Here is a 24023-nt window from a genome sequence, read left to right on the forward strand (position 1 = left end):
CCCCCTAAAAAAAGAAAAAACCCTTTATTTACCTGTACAACCCTCTTCCACAACTTACCTCTGCAACTCTCATCTAAAGCTCATCTCTGCATCTTCTGTCCACAGTTTTCCTCTGCACTCCCCTGTCAACAACACACCTCTAAACCCCCTTCCACAGCTCACCTTTGCACCCTTGTCCAAGCCTGAGCTCTGAGCTCTTGTCCAAAGCTCACATCTACACCTCTCATTCACAACTCACCTCTGCTTACCTCATCTCTGCAACCCCCCTCCTGCCCATAAACACAATGTTCCTGTGCAGCTCTTCCTCTCCTGCCCCGCCCTGAGTGACGGGTCAGAGAGGTTTCTGTGGGAGCCGTGCTGTAGAGAGGTGCGCTGTCACACACAAACACGGAAGCTGGGCTTTTGTGTTTACAAGTGACAGAAGATAGGGGTGAACCCAGGGCTGGTGCTGGCGGAACATTCCAGCACAAAAAACCCATGTACTGTATACTATATCATATATATACAAAATACGTAATGAATTGTCTGATGGTGTTTTTAGATGCAAGATAATGTAAAAAGAAAAAAAATCGATGTCTCAGGCTTGATTAACCACTTGCCGACCGCCGCACGACTATCTACGTCGGCGGTCAGCCCCTCACAGGCAAAGTGACGTAGGGCTACGTCACTAGCTTGTGAGGGTCTAGGGAGCGAGCGCGCGCCCCCGGAGGCGCGCTCCCGCTCCCGAGTGGTCACGGACCCCCCCGCGCGTGTGACCGGCGGACCCGATGTCCGCCGGCCACTCTGCGATCGGCGGGGGAGAGGGAGAAAGTCAGGCAGCTTGTGTAAACAAGCTGCCTGTCATTCTCCTCGCTGTATGAGAGCTGATCATCTGGATCTACTATGTAGATCCGTTGATCACTCTGCATACAGCTGAAGCCCCAGCCAATCACAGTTAGAATCACGCCCCTAGGGACACACACAGCCCCTCCCTCTCAAATAAAGTTAACCCCTTCACTACCAGTGTATTTTTACAGTAACAGTGCATATGTATAGCACTGATTACTGTAGAAATGTCACTGGTAACCCCAAAAGTGTCAAAAATGTCAGTCAAGGGTCCGATCTGTCCGCCCCAATGTCGCAGTACCGCAAAAAAAAATCGCAGATCGCCGCCATTACGCGTTAAAAAAAAAAACAACAAAAATGACAAAAATCTTTCCCTTAGTTAGTAAACGCAATAACTTTTGCGCAAACCAATCAAAATACGCTTTTTGCGATTTTTTTTACCAAACATAGGTAGCATAAAACAAATTGGCCGAAAATTTTAAAAAATTTTGATTTTTACATTTTTTTTGGGGGGAATTTCATATAAAAAAAAGGGAAAAATATTGCTATTTTTGCAAAATGGACGCTCTTTTTTTGTTTATAGCGCGTGATCAAAAAATCGCACAGGTGATCAAATACCGCCAAAAGAAAGCTCTGTTTGTGGGAAAAAAAGGACGCCAAATTCGTTTAGGTACAGCGTCGCACGACCGCGCAATTCTCCGTTAAAGTCACGCAGTGCCGAATCGCAAAATACCCCCTGGTCGGAATGGGGGTAAAATCTTCCGGGGCTTAAGTGGTTAAACTACTACACCTTCTACTTCTACTGGATTCCACTCCTGTGCCTTCCCGGTGCGTTAGCTGTCTCTGGGTCTAGTCAAATAAGCAAGCTATTATATAATCCAGACATTAAACATAGAGCATGCAGCTGAATTGATTGCATTTTAGGTAAATTTACTTTAAGATATTTTTAGAAATCGCTGTTTGTTATAAAAAGAAATACAGAAAATATATAATTACTGTTGAGACTGTAGGAGCTTGCCCTCCAGTTGTCTGGTGAGTTGGAGGAAAGTGTAGAGCTCTCAAATGGATCGGCTAAAGACTCAGCATCAGAGAAAAACTGCATGACTGTCTTTAGCAAGTTTGGTCCTGAAACTGCACCAGAAAGCACCTGAAAAACACAATTATCCATATGAATCAGCAATTACACAAAAAACATCATGTTTATTTGAGATTTTGCAAAATATTATTTGCAGAAAATTACCCAATATTCCTAATTGAGTTCATAACATTTTGCTTTTTAAAACAGGCTACTATAACCTACTATAATCTTGTTTGCTCCAACCTGAAATTAATATGGGTACTCATGTGATGGCTATGTAATAACTACAAATGCCATTAAAAAAAAAAAAAACACTTGAGTTTTAGCTAGCTACAGTTTCAAAATGGCACAAGGACAGCGGCAATCATCCCAGCACGAATTTAAAATGGCACCTGGACTTAGCGGGTCCTGTGGATCCCAGTCCAGACTAAGAACCTGCTCCTGATCTTGTTACATCGCACAGCACTACTTCCTCTTACTACAGATGCCAGTACAGAGCTGTTGCAGCTCTGTCCTGCATCTCCCTTTAGCAACAGATCACTGCTATAGAAACCTTAACAGAATGCAATGATCAATCAAAACAGAATCAAAACAGAATGCAATGATCTGCAAAGCTCATAACCCCATATTTTATTCACAACAGAAAATAAAAAAACATCAAATGTTCAAACTGAAAAAATGTACCATTTAATAAAAAAAAAGGAAATTGATGGCAGCAACACCAAAGGTTGGGACAGGGCAACAAAAAAGCTGGCACAGTATATGTTTCCAAGAAGGAAGAGCTGGAATGACATTTTTCCACTAATTAGGTTAACTGGTAACAGGTCAGTAACATGATTAGGTATAAAAAGAGCATCTTAGAGAGGCAGAATTTCAAGTAAAGATGGGCAGAGGTTCACCATTCTGTGAAAAGCTGCATCTAAAAATTGTTGAACAATTTCAGAATAATGTTTCTCAATGGAAAAATGCAAAGGCTTCAAGTGTATCATCATCTACAGTACATAAAATCATCAAAAGAATCCAAGAATCTGGAGAAATCGGTGTGCACAAGGGACAAGGCTAAAATGCAATATTTGATGCCTTTGATCTTCAGGTCCTCAGACAGCACTGCATTAAAAAAAAAAAAACAGGCATGATTCTGTGATGGACATCACTGCATGGGCTCTGGAATACTTCCAAAAATCACTATCTGTGAATGCAGTTCACTGTGCAATCCAAAAAATGCAAGGCGAAGCTCTATAATGCAAAGAACAAATCATATCTGAACATAATCCAGATGTTTTGGTCTTCTCTGGGCCAAAGCTCATTTAAAATGGTCTGTTGTAAAGATAAAAACTGTTCTGTGGTCAGACGAATGGAAATTTGTCGTCCGAACTAAAGAGGAAATGGACCTTACAGTTTGTTATCAGTGCTTAGTTCAAAAGCATGCATCTCTGATGGCATGGGGGTGTATTAGTGTGCATGGAATGGGCAGGCTTGGACACCTAAAAGGCGCTATCAAAGTTGAAAGCTATGTACAGGTTTTAGGTCAGCGTATACAGTACTCCCATCCAGACAACGTCTTTTTTAGGGAAGGCATTGCATATTTCAGTAGGACAATGCTAAACCACATACTGCATCTACGATAACAGCAGGGCTTTGTAGTAGAAGAGTCCAGTTGCTTAAATGGCCTGCCTGCAGTCCAGATCTTTCACCAATTGAAAAAATGGGGTGCATCTTGAAACACAAAATATGATAAATAAGGCCAAGGACCCTTAGAATCCTATATCAGCAGTTAGAGCAGTTAGAATCCTATATCAGACAAGAATTGGACAACATTCCTCTCCTAAAACTCCAGCAACTGGTCTCCTTAGCTCCCAGACATTTACAGAGTGTTGTTAAAAAATGAGGGCATTCTACACCACGGTAAACATAGCCCTGTCTCTACTTTTTTGAGACATGTTGCTGCCATCAATTTCAAAATTACCTTTTATTTTTCTTAAAATTTGATATTTTCTCAGTTTAAACATTTGATGAGTGCTCTATTTTCTATTGTGAATAAAATTTGGGTTTATGAGATTTGCAAATCATTGCATTCTGTTTTTAAGTAGATTTTCTACAGGATTTTGTCTCCTATATAATGTACATTTACACAGTAAGTGTATGATTCTCAAAACTTTGTTACCTTTGTTCACCTTCAATGTATCATAAGCAAAGAATTTAAAAATTGAATTTTTAGTTGCTTTTCATTCATACTAACAAAAATTGTACAGAAAGCAATATTCTTTCCAACGTTCACACTTGACATTTACGGTGTATTTTACCTTGAGAATTTCCTCTTGTGTGCTGTAGTTGGGGTGTGGACCTCTATATTTCCCATCTCTGTACTTGTGTGCAATAAAGTCTCGTCTTTGTTCAATACTGTCTTCTGGATGGAGAATCTCCGATGATGGCAGCCGTGCAGCCCAGAACCGGTTTGCTCGATCATTACCCAGGATAATAAATAACTGCAAGTGCAAATATAATTTTCAGTTATAATTGTTCACTAATGCTTCTCCTGTGATAAGTCATCAATGGGACAGTCGAGAGCACATTAGCAGTGTTTCCCTCCTGTAAAGCCTAAACAGAAGCTATCATATGACCCATATGTCTAAAGTATGACTGAAAGTGGACAGTAATACATTGTTACATAGCCAGAACACAGGGCCGGCGCTACCAGTAAGGCGACTAAGGCAGCTGCCTAGGGCGCAGCTTAACAGGGGGCGCCGCCATTCTGCACCCCGAATCAGTAGTGGACCGGCCGGTGTGGCACTCCTCATGCTGTGCCGCCTGAGCGCTACAGCAAGCGAGCCCCAGGCAGCACACACCACTTGTCTAGAGCGCACATTAGAATAGTCGGGGCGCCAGAAGTGCCCTCCATAGAATCCTGGGGATCCAGCTCGGCGCTCACTGCCCTCCGGTCTCCGCCCCTCCAGCTGATTTCTGCTTGAAGAAGATCAGGAGCCGATCTCCAATCACACTCAGGGAGCTGGGCTTGTGCCTCTCCAGACGCCCCCCCCCCTCTGCTCCGTGTTCAACTTCTGGCAGAAGCAGATTGCTGGACACCGGACAGTCTCCCATCCCCCATCACATGCCGAGGACAGCATGCAAGGTGAGATGATGTGTGTCCCGTCCTCTCCCACCCCTCACACAGACAACACAGTACACTCCCCCACCCGGACACTGGCCTCACTCTTCATACATGGGGGGCTGCATTGTATGATATTGGGGGGGGGGGCTGTATTGTATGATATGGAGGGGGCTGCCTGCATTGTATCATGGGGGGGGGGGCTGTATTGTATGATATAGAGGGGGCTGCCTGCATTGTATCATGGAGGGGGGGGGCTGTATTGTATGATATGGAGGGGGCTGCCTGCATTGTATCATGGGGGGGGCTGTATTGTATGATATGGAGGGGGCTGCCTGCATTGTATCATGGAGGGGGGGGGGCTGTATTGTATGATATGGAGGGGGCTGCCTGCATTGTATCATGGGGGGGGGCTGTATTGTATGATATAGAGGGGGCTGCCTGCATTGTATCATGGAGGGGGGGGGCTGTATTGTATGATATGGAGGGGGCTGCCTGCATTGTATCATGGGGGGGGGCTGTATTGTATGATATAGAGGGGGCTGCCTGCATTGTATCATGGAGGGGGGGGGCTGTATTGTATGATATGGAGGGGGCTGCCTGCATTGTATCATGGGGGGGGGGGCTGTATTGTATGATATAGAGGGGGCTGCCTGCATTGTATCATGGAGGGGGGGGCTGTATTGTATGATATGGAGGGGGCTGCCTGCATTGTATCATGGGGGGGGGGGGGCTGTATTGTATGATATGGAGGGGGCTGCCTGCATTGTATCATGGGGGGGGGCTGTATTGTATGATATAAAGGGGGCTGCCTGCATTGTATCATGGAGGGGGGGGGCTGTATTGTATGATATGGAGGGGGCTGCCTGCATTGTATCATGGGGGGGGGGGCTGTATTGTATGATATAGAGGGGGCTGCCTGCATTGTATCATGGGGGGGCTGTATTGTATGATATGGAGGGGCTGCCTGCATTGTATCATGGGGGGGGGGGCTGTATTGTATGATATAGAGGGGGCTGCCTGCATTGTATCATGGGGGGGCTGTATTGTATGATATGGAGGGGGCTGCCTGCATTGTATCATGGGGGGGGGGCTGTATTGTATGATATAGAGGGGGCTGCCTGCATTGTATCATGGGGGGGGGGCTGTATTGTATGATATGGAGGGGGCTGCCTGCATTGTATCATGGGGGGGGGCTGTATTGTATGATATGGAGGGGGCTGCCTGCATTGTATCATGGGGGGGGGGGCTGTATTGTATGATATGGAGGGGGCTGCCTGCATTGTGTCATGGGGGGGGGCTGTATTGTATGATATGGAGGGGGCTGCCTGCATTGTATCATGGGGGGGGCTGTATTGTATGATATGGAGGGGGCTGCCTGCATTGTATCATGGGGGGGCTGCATTGTATCATATGGAGGGGGCTGCATTGTATCATATGGAGGGGGCTGCATTGTATCATATGGAGGGGGCTGCATTGTATCATATGGAGGGGGCTGCATTGTATCATAGCAGCCCCCTCTATATCATACAATACAGCCCCCCCCCATGATACAATGCAGCCCCCTCCATATGATACAATGCAGCCCCTTCCATATCATACAATACAGCCCCCTCCATATGATACAATGCAGCCCCTTCCATATCATACAATGCAGCCCCCTCCATATCATACAATGCAGCCCCCTCCATATCATACAATGCAGCCCCTTCCATATATCATATGGAGGGGGCTGCATTGTATCATATTGAAGGGGCTGCATTGTATCATGGGGGGGCTGTATTGTATGATATGGAGGGGCTGTATTGTATGATATGGGGAGGTTGTTTTGTGTAGGCTGTATTGTGTGATATGGGAGGTGTGCTGTATTATATGGGGGGGGGGGCTGTATTGTGTGATATGGGGGGGCTGTGTATAATGGACAGTGTCCCCGTCTACCCAAATGCTGACCTCGTCTGACTGATGGTGATCTGTGATTGGCTGTCTCCATGACCTTATTCACATGGATGGCGGTGAAGCTGCATTATTACCAACCACCAACCGGGAGGAGAAGCTGAGGTTGGTGGGGACTGTACACAGGTCACAGCAGAAATTACCCCCCATCAGTGTTCCTTTAAACTGCTTCCCACCTCACTACATCAACCACTGCGCTCACACTTGCGTAATGCAGAGATCTTCTGGCTCTTGGCTGATGTAGTGAAGGTAGGTCATATGGGGGGGGGGGGGGGGGCGGCAATTTTTATTTTGCCTAGGGCGGCAAAAATCCTTGCACCGGCCCTGCCAGAACACTAATGTCAGGCCATGTTCTGATGTCCAGCTTTTGTGTGAAGCTGTCCTGGGACTGCAGTCTTACATTGCACAGTGGATTTGTGGCCAGTTTCTCTATAACACAGAACTAGTAACATAAGTTCTTTTGTTGTGCACTGTAACATAGACACTGGATTGTTAATGAGATTCAATACTATCACAGGACTAATAGCTCCTTTTCCCAATGCAACCAAGGACATCTTGGTGATGCCTACAGATGGAGCTGTGGCTGCTTGCCGATGCAGCTGTGGCTGCTTGCAGATAAAGCTGCGGCTGCTTCCAGCTAGAAATAGCAATTGGTTAGGATTCAAAATCAATTCTGATGTTTATCGTTCTCCCCTGATACGACGGTGCTGGCCACTCCCCTCCTATTTTTATGTACGCTTGTAAAATCAGCAGTCAGTCGTACAAGAGTTATATGCAGACATCCGAGTGATCTTGCTTGCATGAATGACCACCTTCTCAGTTTTATGAACAAGGAGAAATTTGTACAGACAGACAATGTAGGAATATTGGAGAAGATCCACAATGCATCACTATTTAACAGTAGTAAATATGATTGTATCTACAGACTGAGTTGAATCATACCTGTACAATTTCATTGCTCCAGATGCTTATGTCTAGTTTCAGACTCTGCACTTTAGAGATGCTGGTCCCCAGGCTTCTGTGTTGACCTGTACAACAAAGACAAGTATGCTAGTGAAATTGTTCAGCTTTCCAAACAAAATAAACTTCAACTTTCTTGCAACTATGGCAGCAGTGTACAGTTTGTAGTTGTGATTTCCCAGACTCCTAATAACCTCATCTGGCAATTGGTTCACTTCCTGTCCAAGAAATCTGAATGAAAGTTGAAATGAAACTACTGACAGCGTGTAGCATGAAATATACATTTGATGGACAATTTATTAAAGAATACTATACTAATGAGTAGGGCCTCTATTTGCTTTAAAAGCAGACTTAATCCCTTATCCTATTTCACAAAAGATCCTTTGAGATTCTGGTCTATGTTGACAATCCTGCATCATTCAGTTTCTCCAGATTTGTCAGCTGCACATTCATGCCATGAATCTCCATTCTACTACATCCTAAAAGGAGTTTTAGGCTAGTAGCTTCACATCCATGCATTCTCTGCGTGAAACGTTTGCATGGGCACAGCAGCCTATTCTTTTAAATGGGCTGCTGTATCTGCAGCCTCAGGAAAAACTGCATGGTGCTTTTGCACGTGTTTCATTTTCAGATGCCTGATGGTGTCAATTATAATTAATGGCAACCTGCACCTGCAGGTGCTGTAACTTGTGCCATTTACGTGCATTCCCACACCCTCAACAGTGTGAACCTAGCCCTATTAAATAAGACCTAGTGACTGACCTACCATTATGGGGTCTCTACAGAAACTGAGATTTACCCGAGCAGGCAGCATTTTTCCAGTCTTCAACTGTCCAGTTTTGCTGAGCATGTGCAAACTGCAGCCTCAGTTGTCTGTTCTTGACTGACAGTAGGACAACCCAAAGTGATGTTCTGATGTTGTAGCCCATACACCTCAAGGTTTGAATTGTTGTTAAATGTGAAATGTTTTCTGCTCACTGCAGTTGTAAAGAGTGCTCATCTGAGTTACCATAACTCTGTTAGCTCAAAACTCAAAAGTCTGCTCATTCTCCTCCAATATCTCCTACCAACCAGGGATTTCTGTCCACAGACCTGATGCTCACTGGAATCTTTTGACACCATCCTGAGCAAATTCTAGAGACTGTTGTGCGTGAAAATTCCAGATCAGCAGTTCCAGAACTTCTCAAACTACTCTTCCTGGCACCAACAATCATAGCACAGTCAAAATCACTGAGATCATATTTTTTCCAATATTTGAAGCAAACATTAATGTTTTCTGGAGAAAGTGGTTATCAAGACAAACAGGGATACTAACTCTCCTCTGCAGGGGCACTGACAGTAATTAAAACCTGACAGAGGTTCAAACGCCTCACTACCATTCAAAACTAAAAAATGTTTGTTTATATGCATTTTAACTGACCTGAATCTGCATTATTGCATTCACTGCCCTACTGCTACACGATTGTCTAATAATTGCACAATTAAGCAGGTGTACAGGTATACAGTATACTGTATTGTTTTTTAAGATTGCAGTGTTTCTGGTATGTTCTTAGTTCTACTACACTACATTTTATCTATTGTGAAACACAGCCACAGAGTTATAAATCTAAAGTTATGCTAAAATTGCAGTTACAACACTTGATCTGAACATGTAATATAGTAAAGGTTGAACCTCCCACTAAGCACTCAATTTGAAAAATTTCAGCATTTGGAATATCTTATTTTATCCCCAAGGCTTTCCTGATCATGTGATCGTTGTCACAATGATCACAATTGGCAGCCTCTTCTACCTTCTCCCAATCATCACTGTGTGACCAGGAGCTGTCAGTGACAGTGTGGTAACAGGGCTAGAAGCATTAATTTCAGTGAGCTCCGAGCACAAAACATAGCCACATATACTGAATGTGGCAGCACAACTCTATGCTGCCACATATATGTATACAGCCAATGCTAAGAGGTTAATATCTCAAAAATAAAAATGAGCATAAAAATGAAAAAAGTTTGTTACATTCTGTTTAGTCTGTATCTTCATTGATCTTATTTCAGAGCTCACGTAACTTCCATCTGGGGGAGTGCACCCCCACATACTAAATCACCCTTCTTTCAGGACTACATGTCCCAGCAGCCTTTGCAGTTTATTTAAGCAAGCTGACATGAGGGAAATGACTTGCCCTGTCAGCTGAAGAAATCAACCTCCCAGGCAGGCCCATTTACCACCCTTCCAAAAGCGCCCATTGCACCTTATCTGTGCTTCCGATACAACAAGAGCTGTCAGTCACAGACAGGAGGCAGTATTGGTAGGACTTCTGTTGTAGTGTTGACAGAATAACCCGCACATGTTTATTTGAAGGGTGGTGGTACAGAAGCAGGGCTGTGGTGTCCTTCACTTTTGGTATGCCTGTGTGTAAGGGCACAGGCATCGTTAGGACACTAGGATGTAGTCCTATGTCTGGGAGCGTGCACGCACAAATGCTTCCTTGGGATTGGCACAGGACAGGGTGCACTTAGCTGCTGGATGTTGATAAGCAGCAGCCACAAAATACTAAGACACAGCTTCACAACAACAGCTTATGGTTTAGACATATTTATATGGAACATATACTGTTTAGGAATACATAAGACACTTTGTATGATTTGATTACTAAAACCCACCTGCACACTGCTTGCATATAATTACACACAGGTTAATGGAGGCCCAGTCCGGGTTGCATGCTCGGCAGTCTGCACATGACTTGTTGGCTTTATTTGACCAGATCTTCTCAGCAACCTCATAGTCTGACAGGGACTCAGATATACACTCCAACAGGGCTTCCATCCATTCCTTCTTCTCCCTCTCTGACTCTGCAGTGAAACTGAGAAACAATGGCATTTTGTGAAAGAAAATATCTTATATAAAATAATAATATTAATTTTAGGATCCAAGCAACCAGTATGCCTACACCAAGTTTTTGTTTTTTTGTTTTAGATGCAGTAAGAATATAACCCCTGACTGGTTTTTATTGCTGTCTAGGGCTTTATTCGAGACAATTACACACACTTCCTGTCCTGGTGACAACATTTTCACTAGGTAGAAAGTGAAGGAAAATCTCTGACAGAAATAGGAACTTTTATTTCATAGAGCAGGAAAGACTATGGGGCTGATTTACTAACGGCAAATAGACTGTGCACTTTTGCAAGTGCAGTTGCTCCAAATCTTAGTAAATTAGGTGAAGCTTTACTTTACAAAGAATACCCAATCACATGCAAGGAAAAATGTAAAAGATATTTTGCTTGCACATGATTGGATGATGGAAGTCAGCAGAGTTCTCCCGCATTTACTAAGCTCTGAAGCAACTGCACTTGCAAAAGTGCACAGTATATTGCTTTTAGTAAATTAACCCCTATAACCCCAGTCAGCTTTTAATGTTTAATATTTAATCAGATTTTCTTTCACTCCCTCTTTGACAATACTATTGTCACTGGGGCAGCAACTGAAATCTCTCTAAATTGGCCCCAATATCCAGATTCTCTCCCCTCTTTACTGCAGCTTCTCATTCTCATTCCATTTTCGGCAAGTACAGAAAAATACCTGTTGATACTGTAGAAAAAACAGTGTCCTTGTAACTTCTTGTGCACTGAATTGAAATCCTAAACAATGTTATCAATCTTTCCCCCTATCTTGTATATACTACAAAACACCTTCAAAACAGTTAGATACAGTAAAGTGAGTGAGCGTTGTCACCTTAGGACAGGAAGTGTGTTATAGGCAACATTAACACCCGAAAGCCCGAAGAAATAAAAATATATGAAGACATCACATCTAAGGATGGCTAAACTGCAATTTGCTAGATTTTGTGTTTCTGAGTTTGTATAAGCTTAGCTACTATGAGTCCTTTGCAGTCACACATGCTAAGGTTCTGAAGTACTGTATACTAAGGATTCGAAGCAGGATTTTTTTCACACATGAAACTGTTGCCTAATCTGGCTCTTTTCTCTCTATAGGTTCAAAGAATGTAGATTATAATTTAATAATAATATAATGCTCATAATAGGGGTTGGAGAATTTTAGTATTGTCCACTTGCAGTGAAAAGGCCCAGCCAGCCATGTGCACTTTCCTCTGTAAGTTATACATTTAATTTGTGGCTGCCACTTTCCAATTCTGCTGTATTGGATGCAGACATACACAAGGGGGTTTCCAATGTGCCCATAGACACAAGATAACAGTCAAAATTAGCCAGATCTAATAATGTGCTAATGATTATGAGGAAACTGCAAACCCTATTGGTTGAGGAGACTATCAATGGCACATGTTAAAAATGTTGCTCTTTTTAACTCCTTGCTCCCATCTCAACTATCTAAGCATGAACAACTGCCCAAAGTGACTAATTATGTTTAAGGAAGTACTGGTTTGAAAGGATGGCCCTTGGAGCAGTTGGATCTTAGGAAAGCAAAAGTATGAAAATAAGAAAAGCACGAGATGAAGGATAACCCCTAATACCTGAAAAGCAAGACACACTGCGGTTGATTTATTAAAACTGGAGAGTTCAACATCTGGTGCAGCTGTGCATGGTAACCAATCAGCTTCTAACTTCAGTTTCTTAAATTAAGCATTAAAAAAAAAAGCTGGAAGCTGATTGGTTTCTGTGCAGAGCTACACCATATTCTGCACTCTCCAATTTTAGTAAATTAACCCCATTGATTCACCAGTGTTGATTAGTAAACCAACCCTAGAGGGTGGGTCTCTTGACAGGAAAACTACTCAATCAACAATAGACAAGATGTTTCACAGAAAAGCAGCCAGATGATCTGACACCAAGCAGCACTGTATTGCAAAAATTAGAAAACATTTTTATTAAAAGACAATTCAAACCACTGGAAAAAATCACCACCACCAACCAGTTGGACCTTGACTGTATGCTCTCTTATCTTCTAGAGTCTAGATCAGCTTTAAAATGGTTGTAAAGGCTGAAAGTTTTTTACCTTCATGCATTCTATTCATAAGCGTAAAAAACCTTTTGTGTACATTCCCCTCCAGCTCCCCCTCCCCATTCAATACTTACCCAAGCCCCATCTCGATCCAGTGATGTGCACGAGAGCAGCGGCTCTCCTGGGTCTCTCCATCCTCATTGGCTAAGACACAGCCAATGAGGAGTGAGCGGGGGGGCCGTCCTCCTGTCAGAACACAATAGAACAGCAGGGGAGACTGCTCTACTAACATCGTATTGTTAGTACAGTGGCTTTGACCGCTCTGGTGTGTACTAGGCATTTTTAGGAGGGCTCTCATTGTCTATCAGTAAGCTTATCCTTTTATGTAAATCACAATAAACATGCAAGTTAACGAAAGTTAATGTGTTTACCTGAAAGTTTTATGTGGTGTGATCAACTCAAAGGTCTTGTTCCTTGGATCTCGGATAGTAGAGCCATTCATATCGATTATAAACATCCCGATGCCCATTTTGAAAAACTGCCAGGAGGAATAGATAATCATTGCATAGCTAATGTATAACAGTCAAATGATATCAGACCCAATTATTTTTTAATCTTTAAAGCCTCATGCACTCAGGGCTTGAAAAATGCCTCTGTTATAGACTTTTTTTTTTGAAGCCTATAAAAGCACCTTGATGTTAGCCTATGTATCCATGCACATGGGATCTTTTGAGCAGAAAAAATGGTTGATGTGCCTAAACAACTAGGCGTGTTTCAGCATTTCAATGGCCAAAATAAACTAATATTCTGGTCAAAGGAATCAATCAATGCTCCATCAATGTGCAATATGCAATATGCTGCTTTAGGTGTGTTTTTTTATTTTACCAGATTTCCTCCTGTCTGCCAGCAGTTCTTGCATTCAGAGGAGAAATGCAAATGGCCTGTATGCATGAGTCCTAATATTCACAATAATACTCTAGTTTATTTTTTTAATACTTTAGGAGGTATATGAGCTCTGTAGAGCTATTCTGGTATGTAAATGGTGAAACAGGGGGGATATCACCAGAACTGGTGTTGAACTTAGAACCAGTTCTGAGGTAGTGGGGCTCTGGAAGTGTTGTTCCCTGCTGTATAGATGTGGTTTGCTACAGTATGTCCAATCCAACTTTCTTGTTCTCGTTTCCCTCAAAATAAACTACTGTATATTAAAACACACTGAAGCTGAACCCCAGGAGATTAAAGACACAATCTACTGCCACTAAGTTTTAATTAATAAATAAGTACAAGTATTTTAAAGTGGTTGTAAAGCTCAGACATGAAATATGAACAAAGCACATCCCTCTGCAGGACATACTTGCTTCAATCCAGAGAACTAAATGTAATTTCTCTCTGCTGCTTTGTTCCTCTGCAATCCATCCGCATGCATCACTTTTGACAAGTTTTCCTGACACCAAGAGAAAAATGGTGACAGGGGAGGGACCCCCAGCTGATTGACAGCCTCAGCTCTGTTCCTGTGGGCTATGTGAAGGGGGTGTGTCCCTTCCCTCCAATCAGCTCTTAGAGCTCTCCTCACTTCAGCTACCCACCCCCTGCTTTTCAGAGCTGAGAGATCCTGTGAAAAGTTTGCACTTTGAATGGATGTGGGGGGGGGGGGGGGGCAGCTGTCGATAAACATGTACAACTTATGTAGGAGGATTTGTTTAATCCTTGTGTATTACCTGAGGCTAGTAACTTCAAGGGTAATTTAAGGGTTTACAACCAATTTAGGAACCTGAAATAAACTTAGTATCATTCTCTTGCAATCAGCTATATAGCAGTACTCAGCCTTGGAGAGAGAGGGACAGGACTGGGAACCAATTAGGTGTGATGCATGCAAATGTATTGAAATGGAATATGCTGATAACACAAGAAAGCAAAGTGAGCAGATGATGCCATTATTGGTCTCCAGTTCTTGCCATGTCCCATCACCATGCTGGGAGTGGACAAAGGACAATGATATATCCTTTCTACAGTCTATAAGTGTAATAGAGAAAGAGGTGTAACCCTTCTGACTGTGCTGCATGGAAGGTCTGTGTAAATCACAAAACTGGATGGATAGAAATAATAAATCCTTTGGAAGTTGGAAAGAATATCCAATAATCTGTCCTTAGTTTGCTACACAGACAATGCACAACTGTCACTGTGCTCACAGAACTAAAACTTTCTAAATACAAGTTATCGCCATTTAGCCTCACTCGCCCTAGCGTTACTTTAGTTTTATCTATGAAAAGGAAATGTTTGCTTCCTTTTTTGTTACCAAGAAAATAATAAGATGTCACAATTCTTACGTAATATGCTTAAGGGTTGAGTAAACAAATATGTAAGTTGTGTAATTGATGTTGTTTTTAAAATAGCCTATGGTGTCTATTAAGGTGCTCAAAAGATAACAGATGGAAATTTTCCTGTCTTTACATTTATTGTCTATATGGCAGGTCTTAACAACCATGAACAGTCTTCCTCAGAATACAAAATTACTGAACAGGATAAATAATCTTGTCCAACTGCTATTGTTCATGCTAGGCTACCCAAACATGCCCTCTCCTTACCTTAGCCAAGGCTACAGCTGCAGCTGTCCATTCCTGACTGCAATTGGGGGCAGTGTGGTGCCTGATTTGTTGTACAAACTTTATTTGAAGTGTACAAAAGCACACTTCATTCATGTCGCTGTACAGCAGCACGATGCAGTGCGCTGTTGTACAGTGCCATGCAATTCTGTACAGCATGCTGTGATAAAATGCTGCATGTTTGCATTTTAGTGTAGCTCCAGGCTCCATAACAGTATGAATTGGACACACATAAAACAATTGTTTTCTGTGTGTCCTTGCAGTGACAGGAATTTTAAAATGCAGTAAAACACCTGTCACCCTTAAACTAAATGTAAAGCCTTTTTTTTTATTTTTATAGAGTAAGGTATGTTTAGAACCTCAAGTCAGGTCAAGTTTTTTGCTTTCTTGATGGGGAGATAAACCCTCTCTCTCTGTCCTGATGCCCATTGTCACCAGTACTGAAAACAAGCAAAAAGCTGACATTCTGAATTGGCATTGAGTCAGCAATATCTTAAAGGGGGACACTTGTTACAATGGCAATTAGGAGAAGTTACTTTGGAGAGACTGCCTCTCATTTCTCATTGTGTCAAACTTGTCAGGAGTTCCAGCCACTTCCTTCTTTTGGCTTAAAGTGGAATTCCAGGCTAGGATTAACTAAGCTTATAACAGCTCCCACCCTCCTTCTAACACCTATACTAATAACCCTGTAAAAGGAAGATGAATATATTTGGCTAGTCTCAGGGAGGTCAGGTCTGGTCTTCAGGGGAGAGATGGGAAAAGCGACGACAGATGCCCTATAATAAGCCTATAAGTGACATCACTTCCCTTGCATTCCCTCCGTTGTCAGTCTCTCCCCTGAAGCCAGCCATTGGAGAGATCATGTGTTTGGAACAGAGCAACCTGGAAATAGGTAAGGATATGCATCCTCTTTTTACAGGGTAGTTAGTTTAAGAGGTAGAAGGTGGATGGGAGCCGTTTTAAGCTTAGCTAGCTCTAGCCTGGAATTTGACTTATAGATAAAAGAGCACCTCATCTTGTATTGCTTACCTGTTCATTCTTATGAATCCATAGTTGATCTGTGGTGAGAACGGCATAGATTTTTGACTTATAACCTTTGAGTTCCAGATAGCCAAATTTCTGACCGAAGAGAAGACAGCTTGAGCGTGAACGAGGATTAAACATGCGCTGTTCTTTCACCTTGTTTTGGATCGTTGAGCACCATTCACTCCTTTGAGCTATTGACATAGGTTACATTATTTCTTAAAATCATTTTTGTAAAAAGTCAATAACAATATTTCACCTAATTTTAGACGTGTTTGTACAAAAAAAAGTCCACATCTATTAACCAAATGTGATATGATGACCACATTGACGGATGCTAATAACCCACAAGTTTTATACCCATGTTTTCTTGCAATTTTACAGCACAGGCAGACATCTGTTACCCATAAAATTACATTATTATTGTTAGGCCTCATACACACGATGAGGATATTGGATGAATGATCGTCCATTTTTAAATTTTTTTTGCATGCTAGTCTCATTACGAAATTGAAGAGGTTACTTAAGTTACGATAATTCTCGCACAACTTCGGAAGTGATGTAATGTGTTGTATTGTATTTTAATGAATTCTGTTGTTTCCGAGCATGGCCTTTCAATTTTCTTTGTTCGAATACTGTACGGATTAAATTAATAATGTATGTTCTGGTATCATAGGAGAGAAATTTTCGTACTTGTCCCTTAGGATAATTTAGTATGAACTGTCATATTCGGCTCTCAAAAGCTGTGTACTAACGATCAGATTGTCGTACGATACCTTCAAAAGCGGAATTTTTCTTCTATTTTCTGTACGTGTGCACTAGGCATTATTGTAATTATTATAACTATTTTTATTATCTTATTGTTAGATGTAATAAAGCCAAATATGTCATGTATGGGTATTTAATTTATATCAATATATCAGGAATCTTTCTGCAAATAATTGAAATCTGTGTACTTTAGTTGTTTCCTTGCTAAAACTGCTTTAAGGTATGATATGACTCTATAAAGGAGACTTCAACATATAAGTATAAATGACAAAGTTAAAACAAATGTTTCAGAAATAGAATATTGGGGACAAAGCAATTGTTAGCCTAAAACAATACCCTGTCATCTGCTTACACTAAGGAAAAACGTTTCTTTGAATGACATCCAGACATCCTGCTCCCCAGAACAGGAAGTCCTACTTTAATGCAGTATAAGTCAGGAAGCCACTGAGATCTACTGTTGGAAGGTTTCAGGAGACAGTTCCTAAAGTTCAATATATCTAGTGTTCCTGGCTATTAAAGGTACACTCCAGTCAAAATAAAAGTTAAAGCTCCAGTTTTTCATAGCTGTTGTACATCACTGTTTTCTGTTCTGGTTCATCATCAGATTATATGTCCTTTATTCATTGGCCTATGTAAACTCCAAGCTGATAGTTTGAGCTTACATTGTACTAATGGCTCCCTCAATGCCCTCCTGTAAAAGTACTGGGAAAAATCACCAAGCACTAGCAATGGCTTATGAGCGCATGGGCAGTGAAGCACATACTGCTGCATACCAGAAAGTATCAGGTGCTTCCTTGGCATTTAGCAGATGAATGGGGCAAAGTTAACTTGATGCTTTGCCAGGCAGGTATACTTTAAAGTTTAATTCACAATGGTGGAGAGGGAAAAAGTTCTACAGCACAAATGTCAACAGTCCTCTACATGTGCGTAGGAGCTCTCAATTTTCACCCAAGTGTAGCACAGGGCTGTTAAATTGGAAGCAAGCTATTTACGGCCATGTTTTCTTTTGAAAGTGGGAAAGATTTTATATGTGAGTTTTATTTCCATATTTTATAGAAATCCTATCACCAAGTTTGAAATAAATTGTTTGTAAAATCACAGAAACATCAAGTACTTTTAAAAGCCTACTTACAAAATGTTTCAATTCCATTAATGACTTTTGAAATGACTTGCAATGTGACTCGATTCCTTTAGCACAGCTCTCTATTTCCTTGCACGTCATAGCCCTCTCCTCTTCTAAGAGTGTTTAATTACTGTCTGTGGTGGATAGGAAACCCCCGTAGTCCAAAGAATGGGGGCTGGATTGTTTTGGAGCTCAGCTGGGGACACTTGTTTCCTGCTAGACCGGCAGAAGATACAAATAGCACCTGAGCTTAAGCATACCGCTTTGACTCTTATTAAATATATATTATAAAAAGGCCCATTCTTTGGAATAGGGGGGATCCTATCTACCACATAGCTGTATGGTTTTGGCTGCTTAAGAGGAGTCCTATACTCTTGTCCACTGACCAATGTGCTTGTCCTGATCCTGGGTGATCTGAGGTATTCCCTACCTGGTTGTAGTGCCTACAATGGCATATTATGGTCATATACTTGGTCTCTTGATGAAGCAATTGAAAGGCAAAACGCGTTGAAGCACATGACCATAATCCTGCATTCTGGCTATATGTGACATAATGTTAAAACCTTATGAATATTTATGTATTATCTTTCCTTGATAGTTAGGGCCAGGCATGATTAGCGCTCTTTCAGGGATTACCAATATGATAATACTGTGATTTTATAATATTCTTTGTAACTAATAATGATGTCAATAATCTTTATTGATTTTACTGAGTTTCATTAGGGGTTATGTTTGGCATCTTAAAGTCCTCTCTTTTCCCTTTATTTTGTTTCATTTGTGAAATGTTAGAGTAAACCTAATTGAATGAAACCTTATGTAATGGTCTTTCAGAGCTTAGCCTCTGCAAGAGCATTATGCTAACCACCAAATTGATGCATCCTAGAGTGTAAAAATACTTTAGCATACCTTCACACTCAGCTCGGAAGACAAAAATTCTGTGTTTGGTGACCACTTCAAATTTGTTTTCCTTTGTTGAGCGAGCCATTTCAATGGAGGCCAGTGGAATCACACCTTTAGAATACATGTCCTAAGATATGAAAGAAGAGAGTCAATAGAAATTCCTCCTTGTACCAAACACAAGCTATAGATTTGGGACAGCAGTCTAATGATAAAAAACAATTCAAACTTTATTCCCACCATCATCAGGATGCATGTTCAAGGAGTGGTGTATGGCATATGCCAATAATCCAATCTAGCCAACATAATTTACTCCCTAAATCTATCAGTCAGAGTCTCTGTGAAGTCTGAAAGTATCTAGCCTTTTTTTTTTTTTTTTTTTTGCTTTTAGCCAGTAATCAACAAATCACAAGGCAGTAAGAAGTTAGTTTTCTTGTTTTAGTCTTTATTCCCTCTGTTTTCACCTTGTAATCTGGCCAGTAACACACCCCCTATATTAGAGTGCCCCCGTTCTGGATAAAGGAGCACAGGGGTGCCTTTTGACAGCAGCATTGTCAGTCTGAGGGAAGGGGTGTGTTAGATGTACTAGCAGATTTAAAAAAAACGAACACATTGAAGCCAAGTTCCAGCTAACACATTATAAGCAGTTAAGGCAATGTTTTTTCCTTTTGGGATTAAGGTTTTACACAAATAAATAAAAGCTGACCATTGTAAGCACCCCTGTCAATGTTAAATGGTTTGTCTCATCCCTGTGACTGCAAGAGAACGTGTTCTTTTGAAAAACAACAGACTTACTGGTTGGATCACCAGATGAAAATAGAAAAAAAGAAAGCCTAAAAAGAAAACAAATGCAGTCATTACATCTAAAAATTGGTGAACCGCAATATAATGTAATATATGTTTGTTTTGGGAGCTTAATACCTCTTTAATTGAACAGGTCAAACATGTTTAAAGTTTTTAAAGTGTATCTAAACCCAAGAACATAAATGTAAGATATTACAGCTTATTAGTTCTTAGATGTGGGGCTGCATTTTCTTTTTCTTTCCTGCTTTTTTTCCTAGATTTTCACCTGTCAACCCTGCCAGTAACACACTTTCTGTCCTAAGGTAACAATTGTAGCTCACTGTACTCTGGTATGGAAAGTATGTTGGACTACAGAACACCTCCCCTTCTCCATAAGGTCATCTGCAATCTTCATACATTTTACAAGTTTAACATTTTGTTATTTTTTTTGCATTTAACATAAACAACAAAACACTTTCAGTGGTATTTACCAGACCAAAAGGGGGCAAGCCAAAAGTTCATTATTAAGGTTTACATACATTTTGAATACACAAATTTACAGATTATTGTTGTTTGATCATACTATTATTCGCGCAAACAAAGACTGGTTGGTTAGTAAAACATCTCCTAAAGCTCCAATTGAATTTTATTGAATTTTATCATTTGATAAATTCTGTTCTATAGGCAAAACTGTAAATAGACTGTCTTCAATTTCCCTGCAAATGTCTTTAAAACACAAGCTTTATTTTTTTTTTTCCCCAAAAAAAAAAAAAAAAAAACACAAGCTTTTTTAGGTCTTTTGATACATCTGTAGATCTAACATTTAAAAATGTTATTTGCTTGTGTGTTCCCTTGTAAAATGACCATTCTCAGCAGTAATTTGTAATTAAACAAAGCAATTACACCAGCTCCCAACAGCCATTTATTTAATTTTTAAGGGAAATCTGAAGTTAGATGTGCCCTATCACTGGGCTGCTGAAGAAAATAAATAGGCAGTTCCAAGTACCCATGCCTTTCTTTAGTTCCCCTAATAATGCAAACAAAAGAGTCAAAATATGTATGACAAGAGTACTAGTCTCATAAAATAACTCACTCCCCGCACAATACTAAAATGGATAGATGGCAACAGTAATGAAATAAAATGTGTTAAGAAGACGTAAAGTCTCAAAGCAGCTGCTATACAGAAATAGATACTAACAAAGGTGTTGTAGAATATTAGAACTAGTAAAATAAACTATAACACTAGCAAAAAAAAGAAACGAACTGTTGTGTAAAACAAAGTCCTTGGCAGCTCATGTGATATACTAGCATATAGTCCATACAGTGATTAATCAGGCAAAATCCATCCACCAGGGTAGGGGAGTGAAGGGTCTTTACTGTTCTACCAAGCTTCCACCACACTGCGGTGCTCCCCCCTTGAATGGAACACTCACCAGAAAGCGGTGAACAAAAAGCCTTCAAATATATCCACCACTCGACGGGTATAGGGATCACTGCTGGGCATTACCTAGCTCCTTCCTCTTCCAATTTTCCTCCGTTCAAAGCACATGCAATTGAACAAAGTGGGGGCAAACAATAGTGTAATTCCGCTAAAATTTATTGAAAAACAACACAAAATTACAGCCCCTCTCCCCTTCAGATGTCTCTCAGGGCTCTCAGAAGAAGTCGAGAAGACGAAACGTCAGAGCTGATGTGCGCGGTCGCTTATTATCACACACAGGACGTCCTCTAGGGTTCCTATTAGGCTGCAGGAATTGCCTGTGATGACCATCCGGTGTGCATATTTTTATCTGTATGCCTTCACTCCATTGCCCTCCTGTAAGTAGACATCTGGAGGGGAGAGGGGCTGTAATTTTGTGTTGTTTTTCAATAAATTTTAGCGGAATTACACTATTGTTTTCCCCCACTTTGTTCAATTGCATGTGCTTTGAACGGAGGAAAATTGGAGGAGGAAGGAGCTAGGTGATGCCCAGCAGTGATCCCTATACCCGTTGAGTGGTGGATATATTTGAAGGCTTTTTGTTCACCGCTTTCTGGTGAGTGTTCCATTCAAGGGGGGGAGCACCGCAGTGTGGTGGAAGCTTGGTAGAACAGTCAAGACCCTTCACTCCCCTACCCTGGTGGATGGATTTTGCCTGATTAATCACTGTATGGACTATATGCTAGTATATCACATTAGCTGCCAAGGACTTTGTTTTACACAACAGTTTGTTTCTTTTTTAGCGCTGCTAGTGTTATAGTTTATTTTACTAGTTCTAATATTCTACAACACCTTTGTTAGTTCCCCTAATAAGTTCTCCTAGGACCTAGGTCCTCAAATCCTAGGGTTATTTATGCGCATAATTTGACCTGCTTTCCAACTTGGCTCCACCTCCAACTTTTTCTGTGAAAGGCGATTTTTCTGGCCAAAATTCAGGTAGGGGAGTTTGGAGAAAGCAAAGCATTGCTGTCGACCTGAAGAATGGGCCAAAATCAACATAGTACAATGCCTTTGGACCTATGGATTATCTAAGGGTAATAAAAGCAAAACCAAAATAAAGAAACTCTGGGTGTCTTCTAATGCATCATAGCAGTGTGCCCAGACCCTCCCTCTTTTACTTTTTGACTCGTTCTTCATATGCACCCTGGCAAAATTGGTCTTTAATATCTTAAAATTTGGTTGACCTCCTGCCGCATTACTGAATTGCAGGCTGTTGGCACACATGTAGAATACGCACATACAAAAGCATCAAGTTTACTGCTTACAAATGTCAGTCTGGAATTTAGGAAATTAGTATTTTAGCACCAGTGACATCCCCATAAAGTTACCTTGTTTCCAGTTCCTATGGCATGGCAAGGGAAAACAGAAGATAGAGGCAAGGTTAAAGAAAGAAGAAAACATAATGTTTGAAAAAGAAAACAGACATTTGTATAGGACAATAAAGACTGCTGGATTGTGTTTATATACTGTTTGCTGGCCCATTATGATGGGGGTTCAAGTACCACACACTAATGTCAGTGGGCAGTTAAAAAAGACTGAAACCAAAAAACAAATGGAAATATCATTGTATGGATTTAAGATGAAGTAAACTGAACTGAAGTTCTCAAACCTTGGATGGGAAACTGTTTAACACCAAGACCAGATAATGCTAATGGTGATGAGTAAGTGTTATAGAGCCAGTAAGAAAAGGGAGTTATCTCAACATTGATAAGGCGTAAAAAAAAATAAAAAAAGACATATATATATATATATATATATATATATATATATATATATATATATATATATGGGTCCACTTCTGTTTACCACAGAGCAAATGGTGCCAAGAGGGTGCTAAGTGCAAGATGTGTATGTGATATGTCTATTACGTACATATGCATCAATTTGTGTGCATAGATAAGTCAAAGAGTATCAAACAAGTCACAGTCTAATTTGCATCACATAGTTTACTTTGTTATGATATGACTACTACCACGAGCGCCATCACGCCTTCTATTTCTCCATGTGAAAGGTCACATAAAAACTGAACAGCAAATGAGCCATTTACCTTATCATTACTGAAGTACATTAGATTATTTCCATCAAACTTTACAAATCTTCTCTGGAAAACATAGTTCCTGCAAGAAATAGCAAAAGGCACTCATTATATCTTACGGCTGGTTTCTACCTTTGAGGAGGTACAGAGATAGGTGCATGGAATATTGGTAAACGAAAAGCCCACGGCAATACTCGAAGACACTCAGCACAAATTTAAGGGCATCTGGCAACCCTGGTTAGATCAGTTTCTATCGATGCGCCTGTCTTCGCATTTTTTGGACTCATAGAATCTCCATTGTGCTCAGCTGGGCTTGCCAAGAACGCCCCAGTGGAATGTACTATTATATTGATACCCTAACTTTGGTATTATTTGATTAGAGTATATGCTGAGCCTCTTTGATTGTGGCGATGACCTAACTTTATGATATTCATCATAATTTTACCTGCACCAAAAATAGACATATGTAAAAAAAAAACTAGA

The 24023-nt window shown here is 41.0% G+C and overlaps 1 protein-coding gene across 3 annotated transcripts in view; it reads right to left on the minus strand.

Annotated features, from left to right (window-relative positions):
- Positions 1 to 24023, minus strand: part of ARAP3 (ArfGAP with RhoGAP domain, ankyrin repeat and PH domain 3) — a 345521-nt gene that overhangs the window by 102701 nt on the left and 218797 nt on the right. For all 3 annotated transcript variants that reach the window (XM_082254616.1, XM_082254617.1, XM_082254615.1), the window contains exons 7-14: positions 23553 to 23622; positions 19252 to 19372; positions 16461 to 16648; positions 13260 to 13366; positions 10575 to 10774; positions 7905 to 7990; positions 4207 to 4389; positions 1822 to 1972 (exon numbers count right to left, since the gene is read on the minus strand). In XM_082254616.1, coding sequence (XP_082110742.1) covers positions 1822 to 1972; positions 4207 to 4389; positions 7905 to 7990; positions 10575 to 10774; positions 13260 to 13366; positions 16461 to 16648; positions 19252 to 19372; positions 23553 to 23622 — 1106 coding nt within the window. The remainder of the gene's footprint in view (positions 1 to 1821; positions 1973 to 4206; positions 4390 to 7904; positions 7991 to 10574; positions 10775 to 13259; positions 13367 to 16460; positions 16649 to 19251; positions 19373 to 23552; positions 23623 to 24023) is intronic.

The sequence above is a fragment of the Pelophylax lessonae genome (genome assembly GCF_965119305.1).
Source record: "Pelophylax lessonae genome assembly, chromosome: 4".
NCBI lineage: Eukaryota > Metazoa > Chordata > Amphibia > Anura > Ranidae > Pelophylax > Pelophylax lessonae.